The sequence below is a fragment of the Haliotis cracherodii genome, unplaced genomic scaffold (genome assembly GCF_022045235.1).
Source record: "Haliotis cracherodii isolate W230 unplaced genomic scaffold, xgHalCrac1.p SCAF_2, whole genome shotgun sequence".
NCBI lineage: Eukaryota > Metazoa > Mollusca > Gastropoda > Lepetellida > Haliotidae > Haliotis > Haliotis cracherodii.
In genome coordinates, this window is record NW_027266275.1 from 17,880,664 (window position 1) to 17,898,316 (window position 17,653).

The window sequence follows — 17,653 nt, forward strand, 5'->3', positions numbered from 1 at the left end:
AGGTTCATTAAGGGCGAGGTCAGTCCACATGGTCTAAATTCATAACATGTCATGAGTAAAAAAATATGCTTATGAGATTGGATTGACAGACTCGAGTTCCGCGACTTCAGTGTTGAAATGAATCAAATATTAAATGCAATCTTTTAATGTGTTATTCACATTGAGTTCCGCAAGGTTCGACACTTTTCGTGAATACTCGGAAACGCGCTTATATAACAGCACAGGTATTCCGATCTGTAGTAACATGTGAAGCCTGTTCCGATTGGTATGTAAACACGTCAAAGCTAGGCGACATGTTGGTTGTTTAGCCGTTCACAGACTATTCTTGGAATGTAAATATAACCGTAACAGTTAAACACTCGCATAGATTTATTACATGCATATGTGTTTATATGAGCAACTCTCCATTTTCGTATTCAAATATTCCGCATTAAAAGCGTCAACCAAAAGCGGATTTGGCGGGTAAAGGTAGGCCATTTTCTTTTTCAAATGTTCCTTATTTCATTGAAATATTATCGATACAGTTTTCGGTTTTATTATTGTTCGCACTTGATTTCGTGAGTCTGTATAACAAACAAAAATGTGAAAGAATTGTCCAGTTATACCGTCTATAAATAATACTTTTCAAGTAAAACTAGGATTTAGGAAACAACAAAATACTTGCTGAACCAGATCTATTTTATGGTCTCTGGCTGAACTATCTATCAAGTTATGTGATTATCTTAAAAATATTAGTTGTGTTTTATTCTCAAACTAATACATGCAGGAAACCATTGCAGGAAAACACCGTAAGAGAACTAAAAAACACCCCTTTTCGGATAATAGTTGTGGTTGTTCAATTTAGATTCGGTCCAATGCATTACTTTCAATCGGTTTAAGTAAAATCAAACTATCAATCAATCAAATAATGTATTGCATAGGAATTAACTAGGTGTTTACTAGGGCTCCCTAGTCATCAGTACGCGTTAATCACAGCTGTAATAAAACTGCACTATCATTAATCTAATAAACAATAGGTGTTGAAGTGATAAGGTGCCAGCAGTGCTTACGTAACGTTAATTGGACCGTCGTATTAAGTGTCCATGATTGGACAGACGCCAAAACAGTAAGTCACTCGACTGATTGGGCTAATTAGACCTGATCACGTGACAGACGGTTTAAACTTTGAAAAACAACAACATTTGGTCAGAGCAATGTAATTACTATCGTGTCTACATAGAATTTATACTTCGGTTACGATGTTTGTGATCATTAGAATCAACAGAAGCCTTAGAATTAAAGTTTAAAGACAGTTTGCTGTTAGGGGAGTATTTTGTAGGACACGGCCTCGTTATGGGAATCAATTACCCATCATGCTTTCGTAAACATGGATGTCAAGCTAAGTCTACAGGTGGAAACATATCTCCGGTAAAAAGAGTTTTTGTCCCTTTGTTTCTTCGTTCCTTCGCAATGTCTGAAACGATTCCAGGTGGGAGACAAAGAGCGTCATCTGAGGGGGATATTTTGGATGACGACGACGACGATGGCGCCTACAGCACAGGAGTAGGTGCCCCTTTGAACTCGGGCCACCGAAAGGTAAGCACAAGCGCAGTGTTGACAACTGTTGACAGACGAAGTCAAAGAGAAGACTACTATTCCGATGTTCCTGAAGAAAGACGGACCATAGGGCCATCAGAAAGGCGAAGTAAGTCGCGTAAGACATCTTTTAAATCAATAAAGAAACTAATGAATCGTGTAATGAAGAGTTCATCTTCTGCGAGCTCAATACACGAACAGGATCCGTCATCTCGTGTGACATGGACACCAACACTCCGACGACGAAATGACAACATTCACGATGCACCTGATCTTCGAGGATCGAGAAGAGGAAAGCACGAGAAGTCTGAATCAACGTCAAGGCCCCTCATCACCGACCCAAGCTTCACAGGCCCGAAGTGGGAGAAAACCCCTGGAACAGTTGGCCTTAACAATCATGGGAACACTTGCTTTATGAATGCGATTTTACAGTGCGTTGGGAACACAGATTCATTTGTGGAATACTTTGTTGATGGAGTGGTTAAAGAGGATTTGAGAAACCTGAGAAATAGCAGGAAAGGTGCCATAAAAGCAGATGTGACTGAGCATTTAGCAGTGCTTCTGAAATGTTTTTGGTCAAACCGATACAGTGCTGAAGTGTCCAGGGATTTTAAGTCCATCGTGGGGAAAGCTAATCATCAGTATGAAGGTAGTTCTCAACATGATGCACAGGAGTTTTTGTTGTGGCTGCTGGACAGACTGCATGAAGATCTAAACTCCAACATTAAGAAGAAAAACAAACCACTGAAGGTACGTATCGAAAAGCTCTTTTTATTTGATTTGTGTTAAACAGCCTTTTGTTTTGAACATATGTGACATTACCGCTGTAAAGATTGCTTATTGGCACTATCCAATAATGTCATGGTATTTTACACATATAATAACATAGACATTTTCCTATTTGTGTGTGTGTGTGTGTGTGTGTGTGTGTGTGTGTACTGAACATTCAGTGTGCCTCACAATTTGATATAATAACAGTTTGGATAAGTCATTTCATATGTCACAAGAATTATATCATTTCAGAGAGTTAACAGTTAAAGTGTCAAGCATTGCAAGACAAAATTCAAAATATTTTGGATGACAGACACAAATTATTGATAATGTGGAAAGTAGACAATTTGTTACTATCCTGAATGTCTCAAACAACACTAAATATATCAAGTCTGAATAAATGAAAATCATTAATTTTATGAAGTTCAAAATGACTTTGTATCAGTGAATTGTGTAATATGTTTCTTTTCAAAGACTAGTCTTCACTGACTATCCCATGTCCTATTAGTGTACACTTCCTGGTTCATGGTGGGGCCCACCTATCATAGCTTTCTAGTTAGGATCAAAGGTCAGGTGAAGGTCCCCCAAGTCAGCGTGGTCAGTGTCCTGCTGTCTGTCAATCGGTTGTCATCATGATCCTTTAATCTACTCACAACTACATTATCATAAAATGACGCAGGTTCAGAGATACAATGACATGTAGGGTTTAGATAGAGGGTAGTAAGGTTTGGATAGGTGATATTAAAATATGTTGTTAATGTTTGTGATAGAAGAAAATGATACAGAACATATACAGAAATAAATAAAAGGGAGTGTTTTATAGCCCTTAGGTGTCAATATTTATGGCTCAAGTATAATATATGGTAATTCCAATAAGCCATGATGTATTACACCATTTCAATGTCAGGGAAATATTATTCAGTTTGCAATACTGTATGGATCCTTTGTAATCATACTTAGTAATAATGGGAATTAAGTGAAATGGTATACATGTAAAAGTGAGATTTATTATCTCTTTAGGCAGTCAATAATTAGCCCTAATAAAGCTGTCAAATTAGGCATACTAATTATCATATTAGGTCATCTTGAAAAGGTAGTTAAATTTATTCTGCCCCTTAGGGTACATACCAGTATCCATTAAGTTAGATAAATGGTCTCTGAAGTTAAATGGTTGTGCATTGTTCTCTTGCTGTTAAATGATAAACAACAAATAGAAATAAAGTATTTGTGAATGAAGCTTTGACTGGTTTCAATAACCCTATATATGCATCCATTCTTAATTTGTTTACACAATATGTTGCGTTCTGTAAAACCCTGATGATGCATAATCTCTTAATGGTTCCAAACATGCCCAAAAAAATTTGATATTTCAGCGGCTAACTTAAATGTCCTTATGTTTGAACTGTAATGTACTAAATGATATCAATTGACAAGTTATGGTAAGAAGACTGAAGTGTTTTGTGGAAGACTTATATTGAGACTTAATAAAGATAGCATAAATTAAATCCAAATAATCTGCTCCTCATTTTGAATGTGTGGTTGATGTGATGTAACCAACTTCAGTTTCAGTCCCTGATGGTAATAGTCTTAAGGCATCGTCACAAGTCAGCGCTCTGAAACCATACTCCTTTGTTCATTAAGTGAAAAATAAAAACATCTGAAACATGTTTTATTCATTCAGAGGAAATATCCTTGAGTGATATTATTTTGCGTGTGACTTCAGGCATGTTTGGATAAAGACCCATTGTGAAACAACACTTTGTTTATATCTTGCATATATCTGTCATATTCCAGGTAAACTGTGTTGGCATTTATGACAGCTTGTTTGCCGAAGGTGGTATATGTCACATAGCTGTGTTTGTAGCAAATGACTTCACTGATTGACAGGCTCTGCATCAGTGGTGATTCTTTTAGGGTTAAAGTTTCCTGAACCTTGAGAAAGTTAAGTGGCTGACAATTTTGTTTTAAAGGCTTTTGGTGGCCTTTAACTTCAAAGAAGATGTTTATGTCTGATTGTTTTCCATTTTTTTTTTAACTACACTTTGCCATTTTCCTTCATCTTCCCGAGGCAAGTGAGTTAACTGACTATAAAAGTCCAGTTTCCACCCTTGCCGAACTAGGCTGGTATTATGGAGTTACATTTTGGCTTGACTAACGAGTCTATGCATAGTCCAATCGAAATCGCGCACCAAAATTGAAATCCGGTTAATTAACTGTCACGCAGATTTTGGTCGATTGCAGGATTTGCAAAGCATGTGCACCGCCAACTCATTGTCCACAGATATTTTCCGAATCATTTCATGTTTTTACTCAAGGTGCTCATGTGATTTGTTGCACTTCACGATGTAAGACTCGTTTTATAATAATACAGATCTCGTTTATTGATCAGATCGTCTTGACTGAGCGCTGCCATTTTGTTTAAAGTAAATGCAAGTAATATGAGAGGTGGAATCTGATTGGTTCATAGGAGAGGCATAGAAGGGACATAAGTCGTAATAGCCACTGGTGGCTCTATGATCGAGCCAAGGAATTCCAGCCTAGTTCGGCAACGGTGGAAACTGGACTTTTAAAGTCAGTGAACTCTCTTGACTCTGGAAGATGTTTTCCTTTTGTGAGTCCAAGACTTCGACATGAGCCGGTACATGTAGAATTATCATACTATTTTACCTATCATTAATAACAACAACTCTATACAACATAAAAAATGAGATATTTTCTGCTACCACAAATCAGGGTGTCATAACAATTTATCGGACTATCTGATATATATTGGAATTGACCGTGACTTAGTGCCACTGCCTCTGTGATAGGTAAAAGATATGCACTATCATTAATCAGATATTGAAGTGGCTTTGGGAATAACTAAATTCTTGTGTCATCGTTATGATTCTTATGTTTCAAGCAAATATTCCCTAATGATAGTAAAGTCTATCTTAATTTATCATCTCATCCTATCTTATGTTATCTTATCTTAACCAAGATGACTAGTTTGTAATAATTTTGCGCTTTCATCTTAGTTTCACAATGATGCAAAAATATTGTGACAATGTTAAATGAAATCAATATAATCATTACACATTCTGATTAGGTCAATTTTGCATGTTTTGGGGGTTCACTAACTAGATATTGATGGAATTAATTAACATTATTTGTACCCATTAGCATTGATTAAATCGATCTGAATACCATGTAGAATGTAGTTCAAATTTATCATAGACAGATACAAGGCTTAAACACATATTTCACTTACAAAGAAGACATTCATGCAAGTTTTGAATACACAGAAGAGCTTCTAAACCAGACCTACTATAATTCCCATTTGGCAGTTGTTTCCTTAATCATGTTAATATGGTTTTAAAAAGTAAAACGCATTCAGAAGGAATGAAAAGACTGAACAATACCCTTTATTGTGTTGAAGATCTGTACATACTTTTGAGGCAATGAAATAAGTGCCAAGTTGACAGAGCTTCAATTATTTAAGAGTAACAAGTGTATACCACAGTTAAACATCTCAAATTGTTCTGAGAGTTTGTGCAGTCCAGTTCTCAAGGAGTTTTGTGTCAAAGTGACCTACATTCCATATGCTTTTCATGCTTATGAAGTTTTATGCCAAATAATATTTCTTACTAAACTACTCTTCCCAAATATTGATATTTGACTGCTTTTATAAAAGAAAGAGGTATTTTGGAACCATTTACCCAGGCCATTATTTGTATGAAGCATTCAGAAAACCCAATAGTATGATGACACCATGAGTTAAGACCCAATATAGTCTTTTCTGCTTTCTACCTGTATTTCTTTCTAGATCTTTATTTAGAGTCTATTAGAGGCATCACATTTTGGGTTAGCGTATTGGCCAATAAATCGAATTGCAATATATCGCATACAGAGAGGTGTATTGTGATACATGTTGTATACATATTGGGGCCCAAATTATATATATTTATACTTTTTTAAATGGTTCTTTCCTTAATCAATAATTCAGACTTCAGATTGTGTGGTGGGTAGTATGGCAAACGAGACTACCTTTTAAGTCCTTTTATGACATCAATACAGAATTTTAATGTAAATAGTATGAAGTGTGTACTGTTTACCATGTTTACATGGTTTAGATAGGAACTTAGTCCATCCAAATGCTTTAAGATTGTAAATATTATTTATTTAATGATATATTTATTTTTCTGAGACTGTATTGTAAAATATTGATACACAAGGGTTGTATTTTGACACATGTACATGTATTTCTGATTGCCAGTTTGCAATATACCAGCGTTCCAGTTATATCGAACACCCCTAATCACGTATACCATATTCGACGTAATAAGCGTCCCGCTCTAAAAAGCGCCCACGGCGATATTTGCTAATATATTGGCTAGTGAACAATCCCAATTAGCACCCCTTCTGATTGATCAATGTAAAAGACTTATTTATTCGCGTATAATACGCAGTCTTGTTATATACACCCCTAATTATGGGCAATTATATTCTGGAAAAATATATCTGTCGCATATAAACATTTCAAGCTGTCAGAATAAACCACGAAATTTATCTTTCAACTCTCTTTTTTTCACCAAAATAATATTATAATAAGAGCCCCCTATTTCTAATTTTGAGAGCGCCTATAACGTCGAATACGGTACATGATCTCCAGCGCAGTGAATAATGCACAAATGCCATAGGTCTTCTTTATTGTAACTGAGACATGTATAACTATAAGGCTGTCGCGAGTATATACGTGATATTGCACACATGGTGGAGCCCCCAAAATTTAGAAGTCACCTGAGAGCATTTCAGCCAGGATTATTTCTGAATAAGGTCTATACATTGGTATAATGACACCCAGTAGATTCAAGGGAGTACAAATACATTCAATACCCAAGATAAAACTAGGAATACCCTATGTGAATGATACCATGTGAGTCATGCTTAATGGCTCAAAAAATATTATGAGCCCAGTGTTTATTTTCAAATGATTGCCCTGACAACTGTATTATATTCTTGGATAACATCACATGACTTTTTTGAAAAAGAAAGTTGAGAATGTCTTCCTTTTGATCATTAAATTTTAAACAATATCACATGACAATTTTTGAAAAAGAAAGTTGAGAATGTCTTCTTTTTGATCATTAAATTTTAAACAATATCACCACAAGAAGATAGTGTTGTAGGTTGACACAAGCCATGAAACTGTGTTGTAGAGAAGTCATGTTGTTGTATGCTCCTATGCCTAGTATTGCATGCCTTGTGTGTGACAGGTGTGTTTGTTTGGTGGAGGTCGTGCTGGTTCATTGAGAGCTGCACATCTACACACTGAAACCAAACAAACTAATTTCTTGAGCAAACCTCACCTTGCTATTATCTAAACATTGATCAAGGCTGATACTCTCACAGGTCATTTTGTCAAGTCACAGGTCATGAAAAACCAACACAAGCTACAGGGCTACTGATGTGGCCTTGTGCTGGAGCTGTTCCACAGCTTATTGACATATACTTTTGAAAACTCATTTCTTGTGTAGTTTTGTTTGAATATTACTGAAATTTCTTTTTTAATCAGACTATTCACTGCAACACTGACCATTGAAATTGGCCGGCTCCCCAAATTTTCGACTCACATGATGGACTATCCTTAGTATTGCTCAAGCTTGTACTGGTTTCACATTTAGAAAATGTTGGATTACCTTATGCAAACATCACTTCGGAACATACTGTTATTTTAAGTGGTTACATCAGTTTGAAAGATGACACAATACATGATAAATAAAGCAAGATGGGCCACCATATGAAAGCCTTTGTTTCAGACATCTTGCCCACCCTGTAGAATAGTTCTCTTTGAAAGTTCTTTTGCCCAGTTCAATATGTTTTGTTTATATATGTATTAACAACCCTAAAATCAGCTATCTGTCTGTCTGTTCATAATTATTTGATGGATTCCATGAAACATATTAACCCCTAATCTATCTACTGATATTTATGATGGCCTAAGAAAGCCGAGGATAATTTATTGTGTGATGTAAAGATGATGAAACTCGATCGTGACCAAAATTGGGTTACATTGTGTTAAGATTTCTTATATCCTGAGTGAGTGAGTGAGTATGGTTTTACGCCGCTTTTAGCAGTATTCCAGCAATATCACGGTGGGAGACACCAGAAATGGGCTTCACACACATTGTACCCATCTCAGGAATCGAACCCTTCTTCGTGACGAGCGAACGCTTTAACCACTAGGCTACCCGACTGCCCCTCTTACATACTGACTCTGACACTAGAGGAAAAACAAATAGACTGAATTAAAAACAGATTGGTATTATGGCCTTGTGTTGGCATACTTGCAATAAAAGTCAACCAAACTCCTCTTGTAGCCTCACTCCATTGTCAGGCATAGCAAATGTGTTGGTAGTTGTCTATGGCACAGTGTTCCTTAGCCATGCCATGATGGTATGATCATCTGAACGGATCTGAGATTCACCCTGGTTAAGATGCTTGGTTTGTGAGTGTTCACTTAAGCAACTGAGCATTAACTCAAATGTTACTATTCACATTGAGTATGTTTTTCTCTTTTGGGTCCAGTTTATTTGCAGCGTTACAAATCGGCACTAGTCCTCACAGTAGTCCTTGCCAAACTGCCTAATAGTTAAGGTATCCTAAGGACAAGTAGAAATTTGCCCTTTTTAAGGGTTTTGCGAAATGTTATCATTATAAGGACTAGTGGACTAAAAATCTTAGTTTCTTCCACTGTTTTGGGTATTTTACTCCAATATGCAGACATTATTCAGAAATACTTCAGCTTCTAATGCTCTTTCAAGTGACTTCTAATTTGTATCTGTTTTGTGCTTCCCCAAGTGTGTAATGTTTCATAGACTCACAAGTGATATACATGTCTAATCAATGATAAGTCAGACCTTTGTTATGCATTATTCACTGCAGTAGTTCAAGTTTTGTAAAGAAATGTAACACGTTCAAAGGGATACAGATATGTTCCGCAGTGTGATGCTAGTGTTTTGAATTTTTTCATGCGAGCATTGGGTAATTATGATTATTTTGTGTGTATATTTATATACAAATATGCATCTTATCTTGAGCATGTTGAGTACTCAGTGCTTATTTTTCAAAGATGATAACTTTTGAGATTTGCTTCCCTCAAGGTGTTTTTCTCTCACATCAAGCTTACACCCTGTAATATAACTAAAATTCTGTTCAAGAGGTCTTAAGCTAACTGGCCATTGTTCCTTGTTTTTGCCTGATTGGACATTAGTTTCTGATTTTAACAATGTGGTAACAAAATAGGTCCCCACTAACTGCTTTTTGTGAGAGGCGGCTAAGCTTGTAGAGATGGAGTTTGTACGTGTGACCTGGCTGAATGTGTTTTATCTTACGCTGACAAAGTTGATCATTGCTTATGATTTGTCATGTCCATGTTCAATCATTTACAGGTTGCAATGGTATCTCTATAATAATGCTGTCTGTGGCCTTAAATAACATTCTTTCACTCACATTCAATTGATTTTGAGGGGTGAAATGAAGAAATTCCATTTTGAAATCTTGGCTAAGATCAAGACAAGGTTCTTAAAATAGGCAATTATTCCTGAGCATCTCGACATATAGGTGAGACAAGATAGCTGGGCAGTTTAACCTAGTTTTTGTTTGGCCCTTGGCTCTCAATAAGAAGTGTTAAGTGCGGTTAATTGTTTCGTGATTTCGTCCATGTTCGCACCTAAGTCAGATACCGGGCTAATGACAAACATTCTAAATAGAGTGTGGACCTCATCCGATCACGCTGCGTGACAAATGTGACCGTGAGGTGACCGAGCAATCCTGTTAGCATATTTACACACCTCCCTGGAACACTGTTATTGATAGCAATTGTCACCTGTACTATTTACCGCTGTTTATGGAAGTGACCACAAAGACCGCTTGACCACAACATGACCAATATGGAGTCCAGTGTCCACCTCTCTTCATAATCCAGGCTTTGCTTTTGTCAGCTGGCTACAAATGTCTGTCTAGTGGTTTAGTTTGAAAGCTTTATTCCCATATTGAGTTGAATACTATGGTACTCAGAGTTTATAACTGTTAAAAATTCAGAACGTGTCTGTGTCATGTGAAAAGGCTTAAAGAAGTTGGAGTGTTTTCAAGGAGTGTGTTGATGACCTAGTTTTTACAGCCAGGGGCTGTATTTGGCACACAACATTAGATAAATATGATTTATTGTTCAGGGTGTATGATTTGTAGTTTGTTTCAGTTGCTTTGTTCATAAGTGGCCAAAGAAATTGATCTGAATTGTCAAATGCCAGACAGGAGAAAAAACTAATTTCATGACTTCACAACGCAGGTGTTTGTTAAGGATTTAGGCCATGAAACAGGTGACTTGAACCTGGCTTCAACTGAAGAGCGTGTAATTTGTCAGGCATGTTATTGTGAAGCAAGGACATTAGGGTGTAAGGGTTTTATCAGTAGGAATGGTGTTATCTACTCAGTTTGAATTTTCTTGGCCCTGACATCTTAGATATATTATTGGGATCAGAAGCAAGTGAATGAGGCCTTCCTCAGACAGTAGTTAGGAACTGAGCAAGGTTCCTAGACATGCAGGAACTGTCTCATATCCATGTTGATATACCTAGATTACCCAGTGTATAGTATCTTCATTCTGTTATGATAATGGTCCTGGACGCATTTCCCACCGTCATGACCATAGCTTTGTTTTGGAAGTGATGTCACAATCTTATCTCTTATAACCAACTGTATGAGAGCACAGAATTGCGCTTGCTCAAGAGCGTAATTTGATTGGACAGCTGTTTATAGCATTGTGTTTTTGAATTTGGCTTGATGGCATCAAATGGGTCTAGGGTATTAACCTAGTAGAATGGCCCGGAGAGCAGAAGGTACAGGGTTTGATCCCCGGCCGTGTCATACCAAAAGACTTTGGTCTTTGGACATCGAGTGGACTCACCTCACCTCAAGTCACCTCAATTCTCAACTCAACTCAACTCAACTCAACTCAACTCAACTACATGGAATTCCCATGCAGGGAAGGCACTTGCCCATGAAGATCCTGCTTAGAATGGGTGTTCAGCAACCCCCATAAGAGGTGACTAACGGGATCGGGTGGTCAGGCTCGCTGACTTGGTTGAAGCATGTCCCATTAATGTGGATTGGTGCTTATGATATCAATCACTGGATTGTCTGGTCCAGACTCGATTATTTACAGACCTCCGTCATATAGCTGAGTGCAGCGTATTGGGGCGAGTACAGGAAAAAGATGAGTCATTTTTCCGGAATAGGTCTGTTGAATAACTTGGCCCTATTCATCTGATAATCTGGGGTTTCAAGGGACATCGTCTTCCTGCTATGGTGTATTGTAATGGGCCTGTGTTTGTGAAGACATGCTGTAGATGTTGATGCTGCAACTGATTATGCCATTTGTATTCATTTCTTACACTGTTCTGTCAGAGGTTTGAGAAATAGATCTGGGTTACGTCGTTCACTCATGCAATCCTTTGTAAATAGTGGTACATGGATCACATTTATCTTACTTTGAAGTTATGTAGGTCACTCCTGCTGGGAGTCAGTTTGAACATAATTAACGTCATGTTGTTGTAAGGAGTCCATGCTTGGAGAGGGTTGTTGATTTTCAAAAATGGAAATAGGTTCAAGCACATGTTTCAAAACTTTGCCTTTGTCTTCTCCATCCCCAAACTAACATGGCTTGTGTTGTTTTCTACATACAGGAATAGAAATGAGCTTGAGTAAGTATTCCTAATGTTTTAAGGTATCATCAGGGGTAATGAGGGTGTTCAGAAACTTTAAAAAAAATGTTTGTTACTTAAAGCCAGTAGACTTTCAAGGTTGATGTTTATCCCTGACTGACATGAAGTATGCATCCATCAGCTTGGAATCATGTCAACATCACTATTACTAGTTCCAAAGTTACTGTCATACTCGTTTTAACTCACAACTTTTGGTGGTACGATCAGTTTTTGGCTCAAAATGGCAAAGTACCTTTGCCAGGACGTTGTCAAGTGAAACGGAATGTTCTATGCACGTCAGCAGCTCAAAAACTTAATGCACTGCACACAGGAAAATTATTTTAAGTAACCAAATCCTCGTAATGCTGCATGGAGCTATTATTATGTTCATTGACACTGAGGATGAGTACAGTTATATGAGTTACATTGAAATTGGGGAAAAAGACAAATCAGAAAGCGGGATCACTAATGAAGTTATTTATTTTTGTGTCTACACATGTGAAGCAATAGAATTTAGTTGCCACAAGATATTTTTCAAGGTAGTCATTTGGCAACCTCTGAATATTTGTTGGTAGACAAATTGACATTTATGTCACACTGGTGACCGTTTTAGTTGCAACTTTGAGGCCTGTTTAATAACATTTTTTCTGGACGATACTCCTTCCTATGCTTTTACGTTGACTTTATATTAAAAAAAGTGTAAATTTACCATGGTTGGTTGGTTGGTTTGTTGTTTAACGCTGCACTCAGCAATATTCCAGCTATATGACGGCAGTCTGTAAATAACCCAGTGAATTACATCATGAGCATCGATCCACGGTCATGAGGAAGAACAATTAAAGTACCAGACATTTCAACACAGACTATGGTCCATCCCAGGAAATAAGTTCATGAATTACACTTCCTTTTTCTTTCTTCCTGAATGCATTTCCTTAGGTGATGATATAAGACTATTATTAATATTATTCACACAAATCACAATATTGATGGCAAGTGGAATATTAATCATATTTTGAATTGATGATGCAGGGAAAGATACCTGTTTTGCCTGCACTCTTTTGAATAGTCAAAATAATTAAGTCATTAATAATGTCATTAATAATGTCATAAATAATGGTAACCAATAATACATACATTAAAAAAGAAGATATTTTACACACTCCCTCAGGCTGCGTGAATTGCCTTGAGTGAGTAAGCAAGTGCCAAATATTTTGACAGTCTGTTTAGTTTTCATAAAGTACACATGCTGATATCCCAAAGCCATGAAAACATCTAAAGAAAAAACGTGATTACAGGTAAAATGAGTTTGAAAGATGGAAAATGCTAGAGGACTTCTACAAACATCTTCAACATGTTTAGTTAAGCATTCTTCACACAGATCCTGTGATGTAAACTGTCGGTCTCTGCAAGACTTAATCAAACCTTTTTTTATTGTGCATTTATGAAATAATTCTTGTATTGTGCATGCTGTGATCTATATTTTTTACTTGCATTGCTAAAACATTTTCATTGTAAACAAACCTTATCCTATCGTCAGGTTTGTGGTTTAAGTCAGGCACTGTTGAAATACTAACCATATCATGTCCGTACCCCAAATATAAAGTGTTATGTTCCTTCATCAGACATACTCAAAACACAGAAAACCTAGTATCAAATCAGGTGATTGCTGTTAGTAGACATTGACATCACTGTTTTGGGTCATTGACAGGGTTTAATTAACACATGCTAGGAAGAATGCTACATACAGACAGTGAGGATAAGTGTCACTTTCAGTTGGCCGTGACCTTCAATCCAAGGGAGTTGTATATAGATGTGAGAAAAACTGGGCTTGCTGCATGGGGCTTGATAAGTTTTGTAAACATGTTTACACAAGGCGAAGCGACGTTTTTGCTAAACATGTTTTAGTCACATGCCCAAACAAAATGTTGACTTTGAAATTAGAACCTCCTTAATATGAATAACTCGCATTGCATATTTAAGGAAGCTGAAATTTTGCTGCCTCGGTATGAAATTTGTGGTGATATGGATGTGTTTAGATTTGCTGTTGACAGAGATGGAGGGTTGGAGATGTTTGCAGTGGGTCAAAGTTAAACTCTTGTCATCATCATGATCATGTTGTTTGTGTAAGAGAGGTTTGGTCCGGCAAGATGCGGGGGAAGATGTCGCTAGGAGACTTCAGGAATTACTTGCTCATAATTCAGTGCTTTCAGATTCCATGTACACAAGCTGATTCGGGATGTCTTTGGTACTTTGATTGGCACAGTTTCAGCTGTATCCTATGTTGTTCCAAATTCAAGGCCTTGATATAAAGAAAAGCCAATAAAAAACTGGTTTTGACTTGGTCAGTATTTTTTAGATTCAGCAGAAATCCAAAGGATAAAACTATTTTTCCATAAAAATATGATATATTCCAAAGTCATGTTTTGTTTGAAGAACAAGGAAGGTCTATTCTTGTGTGTTCCTGATCAGAAAACTTCAGGGACATGCTGAAAAGATCAGATGTGTTGAAAAACAGCCATGGAGAAAATGAGTTCCATCTAATCTATGAGTTTTTTGACATGTACGTTCCCAGGTTGCTGGTTCAGCTATGTAAGAAAATCTGGTGATTATTTAATCATATCAACAGTTGATTGATTTGGCCAGGAGAAATGTTCATCCATCATGTGGGACGTCTAATTAGTGTTTTATTACTGTCTGGGATGTGACATCAAGATAGTGTGGGTTTGGAGTTGAGGGACAGAAAATGATACAAAAAAATGGATATCAGCCCTGAATGTCTACTTCAAAGATTCCGATGATCACCACACAAGGTGTCTGCTGATATGAGAGGCTAGTATTCATATAGGCTTGCTAGGTTTGTGCATTCGGGAACCTTTCTCTTAGAACACAAGTGCGTGTTTGTAGAAATTATCTCTAGGAGGCACTCATTATCATGATAGATAAAAGAAAATATTGAAAAATTAAGTAGTAGCACAGATCTAGTATAGATCCTATTAAAAAAATTGATATTGTTTCTTAGGCTGCAAGTGAATCAGTGAAAGTTTCGTTTTTTCAGCACTCAGCCATATACAGATTTATGCATATAGGCAAACTGGGAAAGAATGAGAAAGTGTCATGCACCACAAGGATACCTGTATTATGTACTTCAGTCTCCCTGCAGTGAAGGATATTTAGTCAAGATAGAAATTATGTAATCAGACAAAAATACGGCAATTCATTTTCAATTATATGATTGTTTCCATTCAAGTCATAAAGTGTTATACTCTCCAGGGTGTTTGATGTCTCCATCATGAGTAGGTGATATGTATGATTGCGTACCAATCTGTTCGTAGAGTAAAGTATGATCTCAGTACTCTCACATGTAGTTTTAGAGTACATCAGTGCAATTTACACACTGCAGTCTGTTCACATGGGGTTAGGCAATTATTGAAATTAACGAGGAACATCAACAAGCCCAAATAGTGATAACATATATATAGCAATACCCCCCAAAATCTGCGCGCCCAAAGATACTTTAGCATCAACAAAACTGATCTGGGATTGTGGGCTTGAAGGTAATTTTCATCCCTGTTAGGCATAAATAAAGCAGAAAAACTCTCTGGTGATGAATAACAACTCGATTAACATGATTAATATTTGAAAACATGTTGGTAGGTGAAATTGTACTCCTTGGGATGAAAATCAGGAAGAACTTTGTTTTGTCGGCTTGAATGGTTGAGGGGTAGACTAACATATAGTCTCTGAAATGAACATATAGTACATAAAAAAACAGTTGTTCAGTTATCTTAATAAAAATATAATAAAAAGGAGCCCAGTGACTCTCTTCATTTTCAGATACATTTCCTGATACTGCAGTGATCTAGACTTGCCAAACATTATAGACTTGCATGGGCTGTATTTGATATATATTTGTATCAGGGTCTGTAAGACAGACTAGGTTGAGGGGAAAGCCGTTCACTTCTCATGAAGGAACTCTTTAGTGCCTTGTGTAGCGTTGTCAACAACATAATAAATTCTCCAATGAAACTGAAACACAATACTCTTCTTGTAAGTTGTGTTGACACAGTTATTAATGATGGCTTGTACAACATGTTTCCATACTGCCCCAAGTAACTTTTATTAGCTTCAAGATCCCTAGGTGATAAAAGCCCAACTAATATCTCCACTGTTCTAATTTCCTCACTGATGAGTATTTAAAGTATATTTAAATATGTCTGTTTTTCCACAAAGGGACATAATATCAGTTTTGTTTGTAACATTGTGGTTTTGTCCAATTTTGTCCCATCAAACAATCAATGCCAAATGGAATTGCAGACAGTATTGCATATTGTGATCTATTTATATGGTTAATGTATTGTTGTGTTAGTGCTGTAAGCATATGAGTCAGATGGTGGCCAGTTCAATTTATTTTGACATGCCACAGACGATATATTGTATTTGCTACAGACCATTGACATTTGCACAGAACATAAAGCATCCCTGCTCTGTAATGTAAACATTGGCCCAAACATACTTCTCTTTGTACCTTGTAAACTCTCTGCTTCAGTGCTTCCTTGGTATTGCATGCTTTTTGAGGTTGATACAGTAGATGTTATTTTCCTTTATACAAATGCATACCGTATTCAACGTAATAAGCGCCCCGGGCACAAATAAGCGCCCACGGCGGTATTTGCTAATATATTGGCTAGTGAACAATCCCAATTAGCACCCCTTACGATTGATGAATGTTCACAAGACGTATTTATTCGCGTATATAATAACCACTCGTGTGTCATATGCACCCTTAATTATTGGCAATTAAATTCTAGAAAAATATATCTGTCATTTCAGGCTGTCAGCATAAACCATGGAATTTATCTTTCAACTCTGCTTTTTCCACCAAAATAATATTCAAATAAGAGCCCCCTATTTCTCATTTCGAGAGCGCCCTGGGCGCTTATTACGTCAAATACGATGTATATATATATATATATATATATATATATATATATGTGCATCTGTTGTATAGAGTATGGATAGATGTCAGCGATAGTTAAGGGATCATAAGCACTATTAGAAATTTGCCATTTTCAATTGTTTTGTGATGTGAATACATGACACTTTTTATGGATATTAACGTCTTTTATTCTTTGTCACAATACTTCGGAGCTACCACTAGCCTCATCAGGTGAATGCTGAGTGAGTTGATAGTTATAATATATTTGTTTAGAGAGAGAGAGAGTATCGGAGAGGGATATTTGTTGTATAGAATAGGAATCTGTTGTGTAGATTATGGATTATGAGGTTTTGTATAGTTGAAGCATTTGTGTAGAATATGGACCTGTTGTATAGATTATAAAGCTGTATGTATAAAACATGGGTCTTTTATATCGTGTATGGATCTATTATATGTTGTATTGTTGGGGCCGTTATCATTATGTTCAACATAATTTTAACATTGATTATATCAAGCACACCGAAACTGATTAGATTGATATGGGAGAGAAGATCACTTTACCCTATAAGAGGAATGCTTACATTGTCCTACATCATGCTTTTTTATCCCAATGAACATGCATCATTTT

The 17,653-nt window shown here is 36.7% G+C and overlaps 1 protein-coding gene across 1 annotated transcript in view; it reads left to right on the plus strand.

Annotated features, from left to right (window-relative positions):
* Positions 1 to 1,362: 1,362 nt before the first annotated feature.
* LOC139469916 (ubiquitin carboxyl-terminal hydrolase 43-like) overlaps positions 1,363 to 17,653 on the plus strand; it is a 52,292-nt gene continuing 36,001 nt past the window's right edge. Inside the window, exon 1 of the mRNA XM_071252270.1 lies at positions 1,363 to 2,325. Within this exon, the coding sequence (XP_071108371.1) occupies positions 1,450 to 2,325 (876 nt within the window). The 5' untranslated portion in view covers positions 1,363 to 1,449. The remainder of the gene's footprint in view (positions 2,326 to 17,653) is intronic.